Source organism: Meleagris gallopavo, chromosome 2 (assembly GCF_905368555.1).
Source record: "Meleagris gallopavo chromosome 2, MGAL_WU_HG_1.1, whole genome shotgun sequence".
NCBI classification, from domain to species: Eukaryota; Metazoa; Chordata; class Aves; order Galliformes; family Phasianidae; genus Meleagris; species Meleagris gallopavo.
Genome location: NC_139405.1, coordinates 51,659 through 73,350, shown reverse-complemented (window position 1 = coordinate 73,350; position 21,692 = coordinate 51,659). Strand labels below are relative to the sequence as shown.

General features: G+C 44.6%; 1 protein-coding gene across 19 annotated transcripts; it reads left to right on the top strand.

Moving 5' to 3' along the window:
• The first annotated feature begins 7 nt into the window (after positions 1-7).
• LOC104913969 (amphiphysin-like) lies at positions 8-20,042 on the top strand. 19 transcript variants are annotated; one of them, XR_014881729.1, is made up of 12 exons: positions 10-186; positions 1,024-1,172; positions 2,003-2,206; positions 2,985-3,112; positions 3,498-3,584; positions 4,661-5,021; positions 5,184-6,631; positions 6,906-6,954; positions 9,189-9,217; positions 13,188-13,337; positions 14,327-14,525; positions 18,867-20,042. XR_014881729.1 is itself a non-coding variant. In XM_085218485.1 (6 exons), exons 2-6 carry the CDS (start codon positions 6,931-6,933, stop codon positions 18,880-18,882), a joined length of 555 nt encoding a protein of 184 aa, XP_085074611.1. In that variant the 5' UTR covers positions 6,489-6,631; positions 6,906-6,930; the 3' UTR covers positions 18,883-20,042. The 19 variants fall into 19 exon arrangements, 4 of the variants coding, with proteins under 4 accessions (XP_085074611.1, XP_085074614.1, XP_085074612.1 ...); XR_014881741.1 differs by having other exon boundaries at positions 8-186; positions 4,661-6,631; positions 13,188-13,293; XR_014881734.1 differs by having other exon boundaries at positions 9-186; positions 4,661-6,560.
• Positions 20,043-21,692: the final 1,650 nt, after the last annotated feature.

Sequence of the window (21,692 nt, the reverse complement as noted above, 5' to 3'; positions counted from 1 at the left end):
CCCCCGCCACGTGAGCCGCTCTCGCGAGAGGTGCCGGGTTGCTCCGATGCCTCGGGAATCCCTGGATGAGGGAAAACCCCTATGCACCCCGCGATCAGCCGCCTCAGCTCTGCCTGGGGCAGCTCCGAAGCAGCAAACCTCGGCGATCAAAAACTCACTTCCACCACTCTGTTTTCAGAGAAACTGGTGAGATCCAGAAGCTCACTGGGGCTTTGATTGCTTTTTTCTTACGACAGTGTCTGGGTTCTCAGTTCCTATGTAGTTATGATGGCAGTGCAGTGTTTGGGAAGCGTGCAGCCAGCTGACTTGTTCTTCTCGTTCTGGGTTTTGTCGCACGGCGGTCGTGTTTTGCAGACGTGGACTACATCTGATGACTGACTTGTGGATAGAAACGTGTATGCTGTGCTCATTACCTTTGTATTATCAGCAGTCTTCATTAGGAGGAGGTCTTGTGAAGGAAACTAGCTTGGTTGTGTGTTGGTCACTGTCAGTGACTGGCTCTGCAGCTCCTGCAGCCCACCCAGCGTGCCTTTTGCAGCTGAGCTTGTTGTCAAGGTGTGCAAAAAGAGCCAAGTTGGGTGCTAAGGCATAAATGCAGCTGCATGTTTCAACTGGGGCCTTGTGCTGCATCTCGCTGTTGATAATAAATATTTAAAGCTGGGCCTAAGGCAGTACAAGACTGTGCTGCTTCTCCTTTAGCACGCTAAGGTTACTGCTGTAGGTCACCAAGGGCAATATCAGGATGAAGCTTTGCTTTAGCAAGCTGTGGAGGAGGCGTGACGTACGTAAAGCTAGGTTTACTTATGCTGCTGTGTTCTAAAGGAATAATCTTGTACTCATGCGAATGCTGTGGTGTATTACAGCTTGCTCTGCAATGCAAGCTTTTCTGTTCTACTGGTACTATTCCAAAGCAAGCATGCTTTTCACTTTCAGTTTGGAGGAGAGGAATTACTGCAGCTGTTTGTACTTCTAGGCTTTGAGTTTTCTTTTTGTGATAAGTGCTCTTCTTAATATATTGGGTAGGCCTCTCTATCCTGGGACAAAGCCAGTGCCAACCGCCTGATCAGCTCAGCAGGAACCGCCGGCTGTGGGAGATTGCAGCGCCTTCAGCGATGGAGCAGGATGTTGGGCTCGGATCCTAAAGCAAACCTGTGTGAATGGAACGTGAGCTCGTAAGTGCTGTGAACTGCCTATAGCTTTTACAGCTGTGTGCGTAAGGACTGCCTAAGGACTGCACAGCACATCCATCTGCTGCGTCAGGGCAGGAGAGAACCTGCAGCTGTCTCCTCTGTCAGTCTGAACTCCGGAATGCTGAGGTGTGAGGACAGCTGTCCTTCACCGCTTTGAGAAAAATGCTGTGCAAGTTGGAGGGCATTTTTGAGTGACGTTTTCACCTTGGCCTAAGCAGCTGAGTTCAGGTGTCATTCAGATTCTGAAGATCTATTCAAAAAACGGATGTTCTTAAGAACTAGCATGAAAAACACAGGAGGAAAAGAACGTAATAAAGTTAATCTAGCTGTCTGTTTCTTAGGGTCTCTCTCAGGTTGTTTGTCTCCAGTTACAAAGAATAGGTGTGAGAGTTTTGTTATCTGGGGCATCTATTCAACTTTCTGAGACTCCAGTCTAAGAAAGAGACTAGCAAACAGACTTTTTTTTACTTTCTTTCCCAGCTGCTTTGGTGAGGAGGTACAGCTGGAGGCTGTAACCCTCAGTTGCTTGTTTCATTTAATGTGCAGCTTTTTGTGGTGATACAGGCAGAGAATGTATTGGTTTTTCTTTATTAAGTTCTCACCACTAGGAATATGGTTCAGGAAGTGGATTTGCTGTCTTTTCCTTTCCTGTGGGTTTGTTCTGTCTGTTTTGTGGGGGGAAGGATGGTGGGTTGAGGGGAAGGAGGGGAGATTGCTTGTTGGGTTGTTTTCCCTTGTTTTATCTGGGAAAATTCTTTTTGCATTGCAAGATGTTTTTATTTTTAGCCAGAAAGCTGTTTGTTTCTCTACAGTGTGGTGGAGAAAAAGAGGTGTAGATCGCTGTACTCACTTCTGTAGTGCTGTGCATATGAACAACAAACGCAACCAACCGGTTTTCCCAGAATGACTGTGTGTAACTCAGCAGCTGATTGCTATGAAGGATTCCCCTTTGGTCAGTGTGTGCCAGTGACAGCACAAGAGCCTCAGGGTGGGCGCTGCGCCTGTTTGGGTGACAGGTAGGAAGTTTGCATCCCTGTATTGTCAGAGACCTTTACTGAGTCTTTTTTCTCTGGGTTGTTATTTTTGGTAAAACATGAAAGCAGTTCTGTGGAAAGTCTGATAAATACCTTAAAGAAAAAGGAGGCAGATATATAGGAATAGGAAGCAGAAAGATCTAAAAGCAAGCAAATTTGACCGCTAAGTATGTGCAGAAATAAGCTACTGCCTGCTGCAGTTATTGCTATTAGAGTGCTTTGATCTGAAGTGCCTGCCAAGGTTCATGTGCTTTCCATGTTCTTTTTTGCTCGTTTTATTTTATCCTTAAGCAGACATTTGATACCTTTCAGTTTGAGAAAATAGAATGAAGTATCTCCGTATTCTTATCCCACTTGAGATTGTTGTCTAAGTCAGCATTTCTTGGTGCATGGGGAAAGGAAATACTTTGTCATGCTGTCTTCTGAAAATGTGGCTTGGCAATGACTGTGCTGTTCTTCAGTAGTCTTGTGCTGTTTGTGCTGCAATTCTGCAGAGAGGTGGCACGTGCAGTGCCATTAAGATGAAGGCAAATGCCTTAATTTTCACTCTTCTGCTCGTTACTGCATATGTAACATCATTCAAGAAAACGGCTGTCATGTCATCTGAACAGTTCAGAGCTAGAATTTGTTTTGGAAATGTGGTTACTTTATGTTGGAAATAATTTTTGTATGTGAAATTAATTTGCTCGGACTAGAAAGCACAGATATTTTTACTAAGATGCAATTTTTTTCTTCTGATTTCTGTTCTATTTCATCTCAGCACACGCAGCGTAGTTTACTCAGCCAGGCTGGTTGTACGTGTGAGTGGATGGACGCTTTGAAGGAGGTGGAAGCTCTGCAGCTCTGACAGATGGCCCAGAAAACCTTATTGTCATAATCAAAGCTATGGTAATGCACATCAACAAAAGCAGAATAAACAAAGGAAGTGTTCTGTTCCAAACTTTGGCTTACGCCATATCTGTGAATATCCTGTACAGTGATTTTGTAGCTGTATTACCGAGACCAGCAGAAGTCTTTTTTTCTACCTAAACTCATAAATGAACTCTAATTTGATTACACACTGGAGGAGGAATTTGTGGTTTTTTTTGAACAGCAGTATTAGAAATACATAGAGTTTGTATAATAGCAATCATCACTGAGATAGTGGAATAAATAGTTGCAGGTTGATCCTGTGTTGCTTTTTATTCTACGTGTCCAGTATGTTTTTCAAATGAATATTGGCGTCTGATAGATTCCAGTAATGTCTATTCCTTCTGTTCCTTTCTTTATTCAGACACTTAATCATTCTCAATCTGTCAGGCTTCCCTGCCTCATTTCTGATCTTCACCTCAGCAAGCAGCTTTCTGCCTCAGAGTCTTTCGTAAGTATGCCTTGAATACATTTGGTTGCCTTTGTAAAGTGAGTTGCACTGTTTCTTGTGCATGCACACAAATTATGACAAGATACCGAGAATTCAGAACTGCTGCCTCCAGTGCTGGAGGTTCTGTGCCTGACAGAGTCTTAAACATCCTGCTTTTCTTCTTACCGTAAGACACAATGGTATAACTGAATTGGTAGGATTAGTACCTCACAGTCTATTCATGTATATTGAAGGAAAAAATTGCTGGAACAGAGATGCCATTTGGTTTATCCTTAGGGTTTATTCTAAGGCTGTGTGCTCTGAAATGCTGGTATAGTTTGAGTGTTGGAAGTGGTCATGACCTTTCTGCTGGTATCAGTTCATTCCCGGGGGAATAACTGCAGCTGACTGCAGTGTTGGTTTTGTTGTTCCATCCCCACAAAAGATATTCTGAGAATCTGTTTTTTTCTGTTCCTATTATTAGTATTACTGCATTATTAGGATGGTGGCTTATTGATGTACGTAGATTGCTCTGAAAGGAATGTCTCCTATTTATTTTGTTTAAAAAGAAAAAAAAAAAAATCTGGCTGTTTGGGTGGCTTGTCTTTTGCATTGCTGTTGCCTCTGCGGAATCGCACCACCCACCGCCTCACTGCGCTCACATCCCAGTGTTGGTCTTCATAAATGTTCTGTTCAGTGTGGAAGAGTTCAGTGACAGCCCTGTGCTCCATGTGCACTTCCATGTCAGGTGCTGTGCTGTCATTCTGGCCCTTTGCTGCCATCTGTTGCATGGCTACAAAATGTAACTGAATGCTGGCAGGAAGGTTCAACCTCTGCTGTGTCCACCTGTGATGTTGTGGCCAGCATTATAAAATAGGAGGCATTCCTTTTGGATCAGCCCTTGTACAGTTATGAAAAATTAAGGTTTATAATGGCTGGCTGAATAAATTGGTGGCTGCTAGAGAGAGGCACAACTCTAAAATAACAGTAGTTAGGCACTGATAGCTTTCAAGGCCAATTTAAATAATGTGGCTGTATTGGGTTATTTATTTATTTAACGTTATCTTTCATTGTCGTATTTCCTCAAAACTCTTCAGGTGTGGCATTCTAGGCTTGATTTTTGAATCTGCAAACTGTAGTATTCTCGAGCAACTCCATCCTGTAAGTGGATTAGTTTTCATACTCCATTGTAAAACTGCTTTTAAGAATTGGTATTGCAAGAAATGATTCTTGAGGTCCCTTCCAACCCGGGCCATTCTGAGATTCTGTGACTAGGAAAGGTGTTACAACGGAGGTGTGATGACGGAAGGACTGGCACAGTAGAGAGGTACTATAAAGGAAGGGAAGAAGATTGCTCACCCATATCAGAAGATTCCAGGTGCACAGGAAAAAGCATCACCAAGGAGGGATCTCCAGAAAGAGATCCTTCCCTATCTGCAGTCAGCCCTTCTGAGAGAGGTGCGGCCAGGCTCCAACCCTTCCTGTCACACAGCTGAACCTGTGCTCCCAGGGCTGAGCAGCTCCTTTCTGCAGGTGCTCAACCAGTGGCTCAGGCTGGGACTCAACAGATCCCATGCATATGTGTAAGATTTCTTTTTTTTTTTTCTTTTTTCTCGGAAGATTGAAAAAGCAAAGAAGTTCTCTGCCCTTGCTCCTGCCCTTTGTTCCTGCTTCCACCTGTCCTCAGCATGCAGCCAGGAGAGCAAGGGCACTCAGGAGCACAATGGGAGCTCTTCGTATCTCCTCAGCTCCTGACCTTCCAGCTCTGCAGAGACATCTTGTGTCTCAGTGACAGTCTGCAGCCCCCACAGCCCCCCCGACCCGGCCCCAAAGGCCCGCTGCCTCTCTCTCCCCCCACGCATACAGATGGGCCCGCTGAGCACCGGCACCACTGTCCCACCAGCGGATTCGTCGCCCGGCCAGCAATGAGTCTGTCAGCACCGCGTGTTTATTTCGAGAGTGCCGGCCCGGGCGCTCGGTGGTTTCCATAGGAGGAAGAAATGTTTCCCGAGGAGGGCCCTGGCACACACTGCCCCGAGGAGCGGCGCACACTGATGTGTGGAATCAGACTCTGTGACCACAAAGTAGTTATAAAAGCAGGTATGTTTAATCAGGGCTGCGATGCCGGGTGCAAGGGGGAGCTGCTCCTAACTCGCACAGCGTCAGGAAGAAGTGCTGCAGCTAGAGGACGAACTGATACGTGATCAGTAGTTTCCAGGAATTGGGATCCATGTTCCTTACGTTCCGAGAACCCAACAGCACGCGGCCCCCACTCGCGCGTGCGCAGTGAGCGGTGAGGGTCTCCTGGTGGCCGTGGGATGCAGAATCCTCATCTTCCCCGCGGAGGCTCGCAGTCTTTCTCCCTGTTCACTTCTGACCCTGCGGGAAGGGCAGCCCCCATAGCCCCGTTTCAGCTCGCCCTGCGGACATCGAATCGCCTCGCTGCCAGGCGTCCTCGGGCTGTTCTCAAACCCTTCTGTTTGCGGCCTTCAGCCCCTCCTTATCCCAGACCCAGAGTCTGCCATCCCTTATTTTTCTATCATTCTTGCTTCTATAAACTGTCTCTAACTCCTCCCTCTCCCCCATCCTTACTCCCTGCGAAGCCTTTTCCTCACGTTTTTACTACGGGGCCCTTCTCGCCCTTCAGCACCGGCCCGCACCGCCGTAGCGGACGACCGCGCAGCAGGCGCGGGCTGCCGCCCCGCACAGCCTCCTGCACGCCCCGCCTCGGCCTCTCCTGTTGGCCAGCCCTGCTGGCTCGATCATCTCATTGGTTGGCGTCGCCGCCTGTTATATGCGCGCTCCGCCCCCCCGCCCCTTCTTCCGGGAGAGCCCCGTCCGCCCCTTCGTCTCTGCGGAGCCGATTGGCTGCCCTGGCTGTCATTTACAGCTTGGGCGAAGGGACGATTGGGCGAACGAGGTCACGCGGGGTGCCCGCTCCGCGCGTGCGCGGTCCGAGTGAGGGCCCGTCCGGGTAACGGGTGCGCGGAGGCCGAGGTAAGGGTCACGTGACCCGGGGAGCTGGCGGCCCTGGGCCGAGGAAACGTGGGTCCTCGCGGGGCTGGAAGGTGGGTCTGACGCGTTGTTGGGGCGCGGGGGGTCACGTAGGGCTGGGAAGGGAATCCGAGGCGTCCTCCTCGAGCTGCGGTGCCGGGACGCGTTCTGGGGCCCCGTGGGGCCGGGAAGGGGGTGGGGAAGTGAGGGTCTCGCGAGGCCGGGGCCCACGGGCCTGTTATGCGGGGTATTGCCCTGGGACTCGGGAGAAGGGGCCGGCGGTCTCCGTGCCCGATGGGGCCGTTCTTCACCGTCCTCCCCCTCCTCCCTTTTGTTCCCCTCTCGCAGACCGTGGCCGCTCCTCCTTTCTCCCATGCTGGTGCCGGGCGAGGCCTCGGTGAGCGGTTCAGAGCCGGAGCCGGGAGGGAGCGCGGCCGGGACTCCCGCAGCGGGGCTGAAGGTTCCAGGGGACGCGTCGGAGACCGAGGAGGAGGCGGAGGCCAGTGCGGCCCGACTGCCGCTGCCAGGGGTTTCCCGGGGGGGCCCCTCACTGCTGCAGCAGCGGCTGGGGGCGGGCGAGAGGCGGCTGCGGGGCGCGATGGCTGAGGTGCTGGGACACGGTTTCAGTGGCAGCGCAGCTGCCAGAAGGCCTGGGGGGGCCCCAGGGCCGAGCCCGAGCTGGGGCAGCTGCCGCCGCGCACTGCCTGTGCCCGATGCGCCGTGGCCACCGTCACCGCCTGCTGCCCGACATCCGCGGGGAGCCGTCGTGGGGAGCTCCTGGCGTCGTTGTTGAGGTGTCGCTGTCGCTAACCTCCAGCGCTGTGTCCGATGGACTTGGGGGCTATGGTTGTCGGTGATGGCGTTCTCGCTCTCGCTGCGTTTCCCCTTGAGCTGCTGCTGCTAAGGGGAGAGGTTTTGTGAAGGGCACAGTGGTTTGGGATTCCTTTCATAAAGATTCTGGACCTTGGTTCCCCGCCCCTATCCGAATTAGAATGAAAAACAGTATTAAAAATTCATCTTTTGAGGAAGAAGCTCTGAGCACTTGTAACTGGCAGTGCCGTTCCATAAGGAGTGCTGGGTGATGCTGACTGATACCATCCATTGTGAGCATGCTCTATAGAAAGTTTCCCTCTGTGGGAGTGAGGAAACAAAATGTGGTAATTCAATACTGTGGGGTTATTATGGGGTTACTAGAGTCTAGGATTCTCGAGTCTGAGGATTGTATGAGGATGCTACGAGGATACTAGCTCCTGTGAGTGTAAATTCTGTTATTTCAGATTCTGTGATTGTTTCCTAATTCCAGATTCTTTGATTCTGTGATGATTCTGGGCTTCAAATGTGTGGTGATTCTGATTCCTCACTAAAGAGTATAGACCCCCAGATTTGTAGCTACGCAATACGATGCATTTCCATATCCACCCCTGTGCACAGTGTGTGGCTTAGTTCTGAGTGCCTGACACAAACCCAAGCAAAATTAATAACCTACAGAAATTGAAAAAATTCTTTGCTTTAGTTTCTGCTCCCTGTTTCATTTATTTATGTTCTCCCTTGCTTCATACGTAACTTCCAAACTTGGCATTTTGCAAATAATACCTTTTCCCCCTTTCATCCTTCAGTGGTTCCTGATGGTCCCTTGTTTCTCAGTTATAATGGGCTCTCAGTGTCATGAGCCCATTCATGTAAGAATTTGGGAGTGGCGTTCACTCCATGAATCCACATAATAGTTAGTGTCCCTAGTTGCTATCATGCAGACTTCACCAATTTACAACAGATAGATACAGCTACAATATACACTCCTAAGGGGGAAGCAGGAATGTATTTATTGATGAGCATAGATACGCTGTAGTAAATATAACAGTGACTTAACAAGACTGGAGATGGCTGGATGCACTTGGTTATTTTTCACATAGAGGACAGGTTACACACACACCTACAGAACACAGCTCTCCTGCTGTGTCATGAGGATCAGAACGAACCCCATGGCTGTCTGAACTCTTCAAACCACAGAGGTAAGGTTCCTCAGCACAGCTGGATCCACTCCTAGTCCCAGACGCGTTCAGGAGTTTGTGCCTAAGGGATCCTATGTGCACAATCAAAGATATCACATATAATCTGTATAATGGACTATTTGCATGTGAGGAGGCAGTTTATGATCATGCAGATGTTCAGCCACTGTTCTGTGGCAAATGGTTGGACTGTGCAGCCATCCCTGAGGCAATCTGCAGAAAGTATCTTGTCACCCCTGCCACGTTCTTCTGCAATTGGGATAGTGGAAAATGCATTAGCTAAATCAGTTACAGCATACCTGCTTCTGGAATGTTTCTGAACTTCTTCTATTAAAGCAATGGTTACCTGCTACAGCCGCTGTGAGAGGTGGGGTGTGCTTATTTAATTCCCTCCATCACCCATCGCTTTTTGACAGGCCATGTTGGATTGTTCCAAGCTGTACTAGTTGACTTAAAACTCCTGCATCCAATAAATCATTAATTGTCCTTGATATCTCTTCCTGCCCCCCCAGGGTCCTACATTGTTTCATTGTCACTACTTCAGTTGCAGCAGGAATCTGCACAGCAGGCACTTTTACTTTTCCCACTGAAATTGTTGGAGCACTAATACAATTCTTTATTCCAGATTGGTGCTGACCATTGGGAAGATTCAAGGTGAGTCCTTTTGGAATACCTATCCCTATGATGTATTCTGGGACAGGGACAGTCATGACAGGATACAGTCATTTCAGGAGGTTTCCTATTTTCATTTCTATTTGTGTTTTCACTGCTTCATTTGTTTCCCTCCCAACCCTACTACTGGTTGTCCTTCAAATTTCTCAGGGTTCCCATATACTGAGGAGGCCTCTACTCTGGGGTCATTTGAGGCTCTTACAGTTTGTGAGGACCAGTTTTTCCAAAATATCTCCTTCCAAGGATACAAATTGGAATATGGTTCCCAATCCTTCTCCCTCACAACAGCTGACCCACTCGCATCGGGCGCTCTGCAAATTGATAAGAGGTCCCACTGAGGCTCCTGAGGGAGTGCAGCAGGTGGAATTGTTCCCAGGTCTTTTGCTTTAGAATTTGGCACCTTCTTGCTAGGGTTTATTTAACCCTCTGTGTTTATATATCCTCTGTAATTCATGAAGTGGAAAACCATCAATCTTATCATGAGAAATGCTGTCTCTTAATAAAGCTGTAAACAATTCTTTTAAAGAAATCTTATTTTCACTGCCTTTCTGCTCTTCCCTCTTGTCCATTCTCCCCTGCCATCTCCTTCTTTCCCCTCCCCCATTGGCTCTGCTCCTCTTAACTGTATCCTTTCTTCAGTTCTGCCCTCTTTGTCCTCCCCTCTCATTCATCACATTTCTGTTCTTCCGTCTTACAATTTCCTTTCAACTTTGTGCTGGGCTGCCAGGAGATTCTGTCAGCAGCCTGGAGCAGGGACAGCGTGGACAGGGGAGGGAAGGGGACAGGAGAGGGATGGGCAGAGACAGGGGCAGGATAGGGAAAAATGTAGAGTAGGGGCAGGGCAAGTGATAGGGACAGGGGCAGGGGCAGGAGATGGGCAGGAAAGGGAAAGAAGAGGGGCAGGGGCAGTGACAGGGTAAAGGAAATGCTGAGGATAAGTTTGGAGGTAGTAGTAGGGAAGGGATAGAGACAAAACCAGAACATGGGCAAGGAAATGCGGAGGATCAGGGCCAGGACAGGAACAGGGATGGGCTAAACAGGGAATGGAGGCACAGCAGGGCCTGGTCAGGGCTATGTCAGAGGCAGGAGAGGGACTCGAAAGGGGCAGGACTGGAGACAGGCACTGCTGGGACTGCTGACACTTCTGTGGTGGTGAGGATGAAGGGATGTCTGCTGTACTTGCTGGTGAGAAGTAGAAGATTATGGGGGATTTCTTGCTTTTTATTTATTTTCTCCAAATAGCTTATTAATTGCTATGAATAGTGACTTTGGTTAATGCTCTGATTGGGTAATGGCAGCTCCATTAGAAGGTTCCGGGTTTGCAGGGGAATTTTCCACCAAGGAGGGATCTCCAGAAAGAGATCCTTCTGTGGCAGTCAGCCTTGAAATGGGGCTTAAGTGAGGTGCAGCCAGGCTCCAGCCCGTCCAGTTGCACAACTGAGTTGCCTTCACCTGTGCTCCCATGGCTGACCTGGTCCTTTCCGCAGGTGCTCAATGAGTGGTTCAGGCTGTGATTCAACAGTTCCCATGCAGAGTCCTTCACAGGTCGCAGTGCAGGAATCCGCTTGGATGTGGTTCTTTAGGGGCTGCCAGGGGCAACCATGGTCTTCTTTAGAGCTTGCAGGAGGAGCTCTGCTCTGACACCTGGAGCACCTTCTTCCTCTAATTCTTCACTGACCTTGGTGTCTGCAGTGTTCTTTCTTTCACACTTTTCCTCCTCTTCTCTCTCACAGCTGCTGGACTGCTTCAGAAATAACTTTGATTTACAACTCCAGACTTGGCACGGGCAAACAGTAGCCTTGACAGAAAAATGAGTGCTATATTTTCAGTTCTGAAATAACCAGCTTAGGAATGTTTAAAACTGGCTACAGGAGCTGACAGCACCGAGGGTGCTCCACGTTAATGCCTGGATATTGTAAGCTTGGGCTAGCAGTGCAGGTGCTGAAATACAGGAAGGGCTATTTAAAGAAAAATCTGAATTCTGCCATCCTTGCTAAGTCCCACAGCTAAACATCATGCAAAACAACACCTTAAAACTGAACATTTTTTGTTCATTAATGTTTTTCTTTCTATCCTGAAATATAATATTAGTAGTGGACATGCCAAAGAAGTTACCCAATACATTCCAACTGGACGTAAATGCTCAGTTGTGTGGTAAAGCAGTGCCTAGAAACCTGCAACGACTGCTCCTTATCCACGTTCTCTGGATTTTCTTTCTGATAAATGGAGTCTGAGTATTTTTACCTATAATGGCACTGAGTGTTGAACACTCATCTTTAATTTAGCATCAAAGATGGTTTTTCTGCTTCTATAAATGACCACTCACTCGAAAAATACAGCTGTTTCTCAAGCACAGCTGCCTAAGTCTATGGATTAAATGCTGAATGCTGACACCTTGGGACCTTCTTTCCCAAGGCCAACCCAATTCACAAAAACTTATGTTAGGAGAAAAATAAATTAAAACAGTTTTGTTAAAACAGAGGGCTTGCATGCCTTATAAGTCACAGGAGAAGATGTCAACATTCATCCATGTCTTTTGATATTAATTCTGTTTGCGACAGCATCCTTCCCTAGCAGAATTTTCAGTTCAAGCTAAAAGTTCTCCAGTGATTTCTGCAAAACACCAGAGTATTTTCTGCTTTCAAGGACTGCAGAAGAATTTATTTATCACATCAGTTAAGATCAGTCACTAGGGGTAGATATAGCTAAAAACAATGACTGAAGAATGATCATGAATGCAGGTAGTTCAAGTTGAGCTCAGATAGCTGAATTAGTCTCTTTCATGGGTGGAAAATCAAACTGAGAAAACAGAGCATCAGGCTGTTAACTGAATTTCTGCTAAACTTAGCTTGACATTGGTGCCTAGGAAATAGCTTTTCTTTAGTGTTAAAAACTTCCTGAAGTTAATTGAATTGACAGAATATGTTTTTTTTTATTTACCTTCACCATCAAGCCTTAAGAGGAATCTACAGTAAACTTAATTCAAGTATATTACTGTAAACAAATACCAGTATGTACCAACACAAATGTTAGGGTGATACATAAATTATCTCTGCTGGAGGAAGGGTTTAACAGTGGCCTTTTGGAAGGTACTTTTCTATCCACTCTTCAATAACTCAAATAAAATGCATACTAACTATTCAGCACAGGCTAATGACATGATTCAGTCGTATCAGTTCTACTTGGGCCTTTATTTATGGTTGTTTTTTTTTTTTTTTTTAATTGGCCTAGATATAGGCTAACATTTTCTTTTTCTGATACCTGATGGCATCTGAATATTTCTAATCTTTATCTAGCTGTAGAGTATATTTGCTTCAGCTAATATAGCCCAAGTTGCACATCTCTGCTCAAAAGGAGTCTAATTAAGGCAGTGCTCTTGAAGGCTGTCCAGGTCTAGAGATTGGAGACAGCAGCTGGAGAAGACTTGTAGCCTGTTCCCAAGAACAGACTTTCACTGGCATGTGGACCTCGGGACAGTTTGCCAAGCTTCAACTCACCATGAACCTGCAGGGAATTTCTCACACCAAACAGCTTGGAGGCACATCAGCCCTGAGAATCAGTCACGTAACTGTTTCAGAGAGCAGTGGGAGGAGGCCGTTGTATATGCGTGAGAAAGAAGAGAGTGAAAAACACAGGAGCCTTGAAAAATTTCTCCTACACTAGCAATACCCATCTGAAACTCTACTACGTAGTGTTCACAGGAAGGTTTTGTAAATGTCCCTCTCCTGCCTGTAAATCAGCTTCGTTGTGCAAGCCTACCTCTGTGCTCTCTACATGGTGCTTCAGGTATAGGATGGCAGCCTGCAGTGCTGCTTTCCCCCTTGGGTCAGGAGAAACCCCAGTGAAACCAAAGCCAGGGGCTGGCAGCACCTAAGGAGATCACAGAGCACAGGATATCTCCAGCTGATATTCACAGCTCATGTCCTGAAAGGTTTCTCCTTTTGTTCTGCAGGTGGTGACTGCTGCGGATGGGGCAGTGACAGTGGAAGACGGTGTGGTGGTGGCAGCAGGAGCTGGTGAGGGTGCTGCTCCCACTGAACAGGAGGCTGCTGCTGAAGGTGACAAACCTCAGGGAGAAGAAAAGGAGGTTGATGTTTCTCAGGTACCTCCTGTTGTTGTGTGGGGGAGCAGTAGAGGAATCCAGCCAGATCCAGCAGCTCCCAGCACAGGCAACGCTGATGCAGCTCTACGCCCCAGGGTCCAACAAGCAGCGAGGATGAGCGTGTATTCTCAGTCAATGCACACACAGAGCACACATAGACACGATATTTGAACATGCACAGACAGCCATGGAAATCGTAGACAGACACACGGGGTACTCACACAAACACAAGCATTACCAGAAGCCTCATCACGTTCACCTCTGGCTGAGCAGGGTAGAGATCTACTAGTGAGAATATATATATTCTTATATACATGCTGATGTCACTCAAGTCCACTCAGCTGAGTGTCTCCAGTGGCTGGCACCTGGATCTCTCATGTAGCTGGCAGATGGGCATACAGGCCCTCCAATCCATGATCTGACCCTGGTGCATACACAGGCAAGAACAATCGACAGCCCTCACTCTGGAGAAGAGTTAGCAAGCAACTTAATGAGAAGAAAGGACAGACCACACTCATCAGGAGCAGGACATGGCCAGATAACATTTGAACTATCCACTGCTTACATGCAACCAGCCCATTTATCCTGTTATCTGTGCTTTTGTTGTCCCACACTTGTTCCTCCCCAGATCACCTCAATCCACCCACTGCTTTTGGTTTCTCCCTTAAACATCCCATAGTAAGTCTTGTACAGTAATTTGTCCCATGACTCTTGGCAACAACCTCCCTCAGTCCTGAAGGTGTTCTGGTGTGTGATGGATTTCACACCTGGACTCTGGGACAGCCCTGAAAGAGGTCCAGGTCACTTCTGCTTTTGCACCTTGTGTTCCTCTAAGCTCTTAGAACTTTTACTTTTCTGCACAATTATTGTTCTCTGTCTTGATCTAAGAATCCCACCTTCAGCAGAAGTAAAGAAACATGTTTTTCAACTTGAAATAAAGTACTAAATACTCTTGTGGTGCTTTTGTTGTATTTTATTTCTTTTCCTAGGAAAAGGTCAGCAGCATCCCTTCAGTAGTGATAGAGCCAGCATCGAACAACGAAGGGGAAGGAGAAGAACATGATGTCATCATGAATGAGTCCAAAGATGCTGCAGCAGAGATGGGCACTCAGGGCACTGACAGTGAAACCTCCCAAGTTGGAAGTGAGCAGAAACCAGCTGAAGAAATCCAGGCTGCACCTTCTCAAGGTCAGCAAGAGACACAGCTTCTGACATGCCACCGGCCTTTCTCTTTAAGGTCTACTTGTTTGTTTTTCTTTTAGACACCTTTTCAGATCTAGCTTCTGTGGATGTGTCTGACAGTTGAGCCGTTATGATGGTTTCTTGAGGCCAAAGGACACCCAGTTTCACAGCCACGTGCTTGCATGCACATGCACTCACCCAACCTTTGGCTGTGTTTTTTCTCCATACATGAATGTTGAGAAATCTATTTTCTGCACTTGGATTTTGTTGGTTATATCCCTTTGTAGCTGTAAGAATCGTTAAAGTTATCCTTTCATCTCACCAAACCAGTACTGACAGTGAATCTTTTAAGTAAAATTCCATTGCCAGCGATTTAGTCAGCAATATTATTCGATCGTTTGCTAGCAACACCAAAAAGGCATTTTTCTGGCCTGAGAATCCGTAGGGGAAGTTCCAGCCCTATTGAAATCTATGGGACTTCAGCAATTCACTGTAATGAAGTTGAAGTGTCATTTTCTGTCCTTAGTATTACTATGCTTACAAACTGTTAGGGTATTCAGACAGAAAAGTTTAATAAGCTTGAGGGAAATTCTCTCCTTGGTTGGTAAGACCCACAGAGATTCCTGGTTCACAAGGTTCTTTTCACTTCAGAATCAGTGAGCAGGAGAAACGCTCCTTGAGGATAGATGACCTTTATATGCTTCCTACTATAATTTGCATACTTCAGACTAATCAGTCCCATAGCACTCCATAAATATGCCATTCTTTCTGATCCAATTTCATTGGTCAAGATTTTCAGCAAACAGTGAGAATAACATTAAGGTTAGAGTGACCAGGATTGTGCAGTTTTGATGCAGACGTGCTGTCACAGTTCATCTTTTGTTTTTTGTCACGCTTCCTTGAGTCGAACATAAATAAGAAGCAGCAGAATATATGACTGCCATCTGGCTCTCAATGCTGCATTATTTCATTATTGCAGAGTTACCATGGAACTGTTTGTGCCTTTGAGAAAGCTAGGATAGTATCTCTCTTAAGGAGGAAGAGCTATTCAGTTAAACTGGTCTGTTCATGACAGTGTACTAACCCCACAAATGTTTTAATAATCACCTCTTGGAAAGACAGATATTTTTGGCATTCCTATCTGCCAGTAAGGGGGAGTTCTTTCCAGGACAAACAGGAGCTATGGTTCCCATTATTAACTTCTTGTATCTTATATTGAAACTGGTGCTGTACCTCTCACTCTAATTTCCAGGGATGTTTACACCAATAATAGTATCTAGCAGACAGCATAAGTAAGGGTCTGAAGTAACATTTCCTGTGATTCTTTTCCAAGCTTATCAGCAAAATCCTGCCATCCCTCTCCTCAGGTCTAGAAATGATAGTGGGAAATGAAAGCAAGTTCCTTGCATGGTAGGAATAATGTAACAGGACTTGTCCAAGAGGCAGCACTTGTGGGATTCTGCAACCTTGGGAAAGGATGTTTGGTTTCTTTCAGTAGTTTCAGGAAAATTTACTGAACTATACCTGTTTCATAAACTATAAATAGAAACTTTGATGTGAACATTAACAGCTTGAATATACGTATCTATGGCCATATATTTCCATAAAGAAAGAAGTAAAAGAGTACATTTTTCTTTTTTTACAATGTCTCTATTTTGATAATTTCTGTATATTTGGTTGAAGTTCTGCATGATTTTGAGGCAGCTAACAGTGATGAGCTTAATTTAAAACGCGGGGATATTGTGCTAGTAATTCCTTCTGAGACCACAGCTGATCAGGTAACAACATGATTATTTATTTTTGTTGTTAATGTTTCCCTTTGTCTCAGTTTTCTTCTCACTGTTTATAGTTAATTTGAAATGTTGATTCAAAACATCTTTACTGTTAGGAAACACCAACATTCTTATTTTGTCCTTTCACTTGGTTTAATTTGTGACCAAACAGCACAGTTAACTAAGCTAAAGTCCCAGGTATATGCTACCAACAGGATCCAACTTCAGTACATTTTTCTAGGGCAGTTTTATGTTACCTTGTAGTGAATTTTATACAGGCTTACGTACATACGTAGGCTTAATACAGAAGATGGCTTACAGATTGTGCATCCTGTTGCTATCATTTTGTTGTAACATTGGGTCAGAACTGATTGTATGTTCCCCACATGTTCATAGTTTTACATGGAGATCTGGAGAAATATACATTTGCCCCGAGAGAGCAATGAGACCACGCACAGTTCTGTCCTGCAGCTAAATGGCACAGAGGTATCCCTACATGTTCTGCGTGCCTCTTGGAACCTGAGTCTCACACAGCAGTGCTCTTGAACTGCACCAGCAATCACTTTGATGCACGAATCCAACAGTTCCATGTCATTTAAGATATTTTATTTTGTTTTAACAATGTGTTTCAGTTTAATTTTTAAACAATTTAATTCCACGTGTTATATTGATTTGCAGCCAAGTGAATTAATTTTTGACTCTTTCTTTAAGAGAAGACCATCTTGTATAATTAGTACGAGCCACTTTGTGGCTGTAGTGGCAGAAAGTGTTGATGAAAAGTATCCCACTGAACTAGGGGCTGGGAGGCTGGGGTCTGGATCCGGCACAGTGAGATAGCCAGTGCTCTCCTCTGAATGAAGAACATTTCTTAAAATATGCCCAAATACTGTCTAGTGCGTATTTGGAGAGCCAGAGACTGTTCATTATCTAAGCTGAACTCTCTCTTAATACAAGAAACAAGTCATTGTTTTGGTTTTTGGTTCTTTTTTATTATTGTTTCTGAATAAAAGATTATTTTTATTTTCCTTTTCACTAGGACACTTCATTACTTTTGTAGGGACAGATTCTCTTATACTTACTCAAACTGTGCTGCGTCATACCTCTTGGGCTGTTCAACTGATTTTATTGTCAGTATTTGCAGAATACCACTCTAAAGATATAAAAATAGGTTGTCTTCAGTTATTTTTTCTTATAATGTTTTGTATTAAATATATATAACCTTCAGTTGGTGAATCCATTAATTTCTTTTCTCTTGTGTGCATTCAAATCCCATTAGCATTAATTGGAGTAAGTTGTGTGCAGTGATGGAGAAAATAAAGCTTCATGTATTCATGTTTCTGAGATCATTCTGCTCATATCTTTATTACTTAGTGCATATTTGCCCTTCATGTTTAACATCACCATAAAACTTAATTTTTCTCTTTTACCAGATACTTTGTTGATTTACAAAGAGTGTTTTATCTTGGTTCTTTTTTGTCCTGCAAAATTGATCTAAAACCATCATTCTGACATAGCTAGTGCTGTCAGCCTGTGTTCCCTGTTCAAAGCCAACTAATCCCACCAGTGACGTCAATTTTTTTCCATAATTATTGAGTTGAAGTTATTATCCATTAAAACTTCAATCCTGAATAGAATCCACTCTGTGCATGGTAGAAAACTTCAGTTCCCCCGTCTCAGGTTTTCCAAAACATGAGCTTCAGGAACATGCTGCCAGTTACTCCATCTCTGTTTGTACTTTCTGTAGAATAATAATGAATCAGCATTAGAAACTCCCTGTTAATCATCACTCTACTCTGACTCCTGTTCTTAAAAGGAACAAAGCACTGAGTTAGTCATTTGGTGAGATGAAAGTAGGCTGATCACTGCAAAAAATACTGAATGGATTTTATTCCAGGTAAAATGGATAGCACTTAACCCAGCACTTTCCAATAAGAAATCTTCCTTTTGATTGATTGTGCTGCTGAGGATTTGGATTGCAGTATTGCATGTCAAGGTCTGGCTTAGGCTAAAGTTTCCAGGAATTTTTGAAAAAGCTAGTTGAATATCAACTGACTTTTAGTTTCTAGAAATTATGATGGCGGAGAAAACAAGAACTGTGATTTCTTCTGACTGTCAATATGGGAATGAGAGAAAAGAACACTCGGAAAAAAATAATCAGAGAAAAAGATTGCTTTTTTTCCCCTCATCTGTGGCATTCTGTAATGATTCCAGCACACTCTATGCTCTTACTGTGTAAGTATCCCAATATTACTGTGAGAACTTTGAAAACATCTCCACATGCATTTGCACAAATGCAGATTTGTTGTAACACTGGATGACTCCAGAGGCTGATTGTCCAATTTTCAGTTCAGTTGGAGGTTGGGTGGATAAAGGCCATATAATATACTCACAGTCAGTCTCACAAGACCACGGTCTGGCAGAACAGAGAAAACAATCTGTGCAAAATCAGAGTACGCTATTTAACCAAATCACCACTTCTTTTAGCCTTATGATCCAACACTTCTCCGGGCCTGGGGTGTGTAGAAAGGAATGGGAGAGGCCTGAGACTGAAGGTGCTCTGTCTTTTTTCTTTCAGGAGGCTGGCTGTTTGACAGGCATTAAGGAATCTGAGTGGCTTCAGTACAGAGATGCAAAGAGTTCTAAAGGACTTTTCCCGGAGAACTTCACACGCCATATGGAATAGCTCTTCTCACAGGCACACAAATGTGGTATGAAGCTCAGTCAGTAGGTTTTTAACCTCTTTGAAACACAGGAGCCCACTTTTTTTGTAGTTCAGGCTGTTAATGGTTTACAGATTGGTGCTGGACAAAGCTTGTTGAAGCATATCAAAATGAGCATGAGTGCAAACAGTTCAGCTAGCAATTTCTGAAGCAGTGTGTTAAAAAAAAAAAATAAATCAGAAATGTCCTTATTTGTTCACATGTATGTGGCAACAGGTTTGTTTGTGCTTTGTCAGAGCTATGGTGATCCTGTATTTGGTCCTTTCCCATGAAATCCCAAATTAGCCTCCTTGGTACCAAAACCTTAACTTCTCTGCACTGAGTGTATTGTATTGAGTTGCACTGCAGAAAATTTAATGAGTAATCCTGTAGTAATGAGGTCAAACTATTCTAAGTTTCATGTGTTTAAAAAATATAATTAACTGCTGCAACGTTTTTCAGTGTTATTTTTGGACATGTGTAATATATATACACAGGAACTTGAATGTATATCTATAAGTGCATATGGGTATATATGCATTTTAACAATTTCACTGCAATTCTTTGACTGTGTGGTGTCATCAGTACATGCATTGCTCTCTCACTGTCCGGCATTACAGGAAACAGTTTTGTTCCAAAGCAAAACTAGCTGCTCCATTGCCAAAACATCAAACAGTATCTGTGTTAGTAATGTGAAATTTTCATTCTGAGATGATGAATAACATCGTTTTCAAAGCTGCTAAACCTTTGAGAAGGCATGGCTCAGTTTCCTCTTCCAGCTGTAGTAGTTACAGTGAGATAATCTGGAAGGGGAACTGTTATGATGCACATCTGTACTTTTTTATTTAATTGGCTGATTAAAAAAAAAAAAACACAACAAAATTAATCTCTGAGAAATAAGCATAATATATTTTCACAATGGGTATTTACGCGGCATACCTTCACAAATCCTTTTAAATTAAGATATATGATGTATCCTGTATCAAAAAGTCATCTGTAACTTCTGTTTTCCAGTGCTGTGTCATTAAAAATAAACCTTTGATCCAAAGACATCTCATCTGTGTTGCTTTTGAAGTTTTGTTACAATGAATTTCACGTGGTTCATGTGTTCTATTAGGGAATCTAATTTTAATTTAATACCTCTTTTTCCAAAGAAACACAGCGCAACTGATGCACCATCTAAACTCTTGCTTTCAACCTCAAGATTCCAACAGGTCTGATTCCTAGCTCAACACATCTCCTGGCTGCTCCTCCTGGACATGGGCTGTGGCCACCAGCAGCAACAAGGGAACTTGTCTGTGCCCAACTGTCACTCAGACTGCTACCTCTTATTTGTGTCTTGCTCGTCCATTTCTCTTGTGTGAAAAAAAAAATTCTCCATCAGTCTGCTCTGTTCTGTTTGCTGATGCATGGAAGCTACAAACATTTAGGAACATCCACATTTTCCTAGCAGTTCAGTTATTTTTTGTGATATTTTGGTTGTGAGCTTTTTTGCGTATGAGTTCTTTCTAGCCTAATTTGTCAGACTTCAGTTGAAGAAATAGAATTTTATTGTTCCTCTGAAAGAGGAGGGAAGTTGCTTTCTTGGTATCTACTGAATTCAGTAGCTTTCAAAAGTAACTTTGATGGTAGCTGTATTTTGTGGAGAAGTGGAGTGGCTCGACTCTGGTAGCTGGGATTTTGGCTTTAAAATTTTACAGTGAGCAGCTGGAGTCTTGGGATGTTGTGGGAAGCTCTTTGGTTTTCTTTTCAAACCTTTAACAGGCTTCGATAGTGATCCAGGACCAAGAATTTCTCTAGGGGAACAACTTTTCATTTGTTTTTGATGTTACAGTAAATTCCAGACTCCGGTGCACCGGGTTGTCACGGTGACCTGTTAAACCTCATGTGTGGTGCAACTCTGATAACCTCCAGGCCACAGTTTCCCGCTTACCTAGATCTCAACATTTGCTTTTCAGCAGTAGCTGTTCTACGGATCACTGCAGATGACCCACAGAGGAGCCTCCATTTCCCTGTGCAATCTGCATGGTCACTTCTCAGGCGGGTCCGTCCTTACAGCCATGTTGCTGAAGGAGCAAAGACTGGTGTGAGATCCCCAAGGCATCTCTTTACCCAGCGATGTCTGTGTGCAGTTATCTTTGTGTCCTCTTCTTGCTAGAAGTACCCAAGTCAAATTTAACACTCTTGACCTTGATACTCCTAAAACCTTGGTATAGCTATATGTGCCAAATGCTCTGGTAGGAGGTTTGAGGTACGCATGAGATTGCACGTAGATGAGAAAGGTGCCTAATCTACAGCAAGGAATTTTCATGCTTCCCTCTGATATACTCTTCAGCAATACTTCTTACTCCTATTCTGTGTTTCTAAAAATCTCTTCACTGTAAAGAAAAATACAGTTTCAAGAACCATCTAATGTCTGCCTCTCGCTGCAAGCGCTGTCATTATTTGCTGGAAGTACAAAGATGTACAGATCATGTCCCAGCAGCCGTGCTGCTGCACGTGATGCACGTGTGATTGATGTGCTGCAGGTTACCGTGGATGACCCGTGCTGGCATGAAGTACATCTTACATCTCACATCCACACCTCGGATCCACAAAGCAAATAGGCTTCTTGTGGGAAGGATGAGGAGAATCGTTAATGTTATCCTTAAAAGTCCTTGCAAAAATTCGTATAACGAGATGATAGATGCAAAAGGAAGATA

What these genes read in the sequence shown, in the direction of transcription:
- LOC104913969 (XM_085218485.1), top strand. Translation starts at nt 6,931, where the DNA reads ATGCTGGTGCCGGGCGAGGCCTCG. An exon ending in TGGTGCCGGGCGAGGCCTCG is followed by an intron (nt 6,955 to 13,187) that starts GTGAGCGGTTCA and finishes TTTGTTCTGCAG; the next exon opens with GTGGTGACTGCTGCGGATGG. An exon ending in CCAGGCTGCACCTTCTCAAG is followed by an intron (nt 14,526 to 18,357) that starts GTCAGCAAGAGA and finishes TTTAGTTTCTAG; the next exon opens with AAATTATGATGGCGGAGAAA.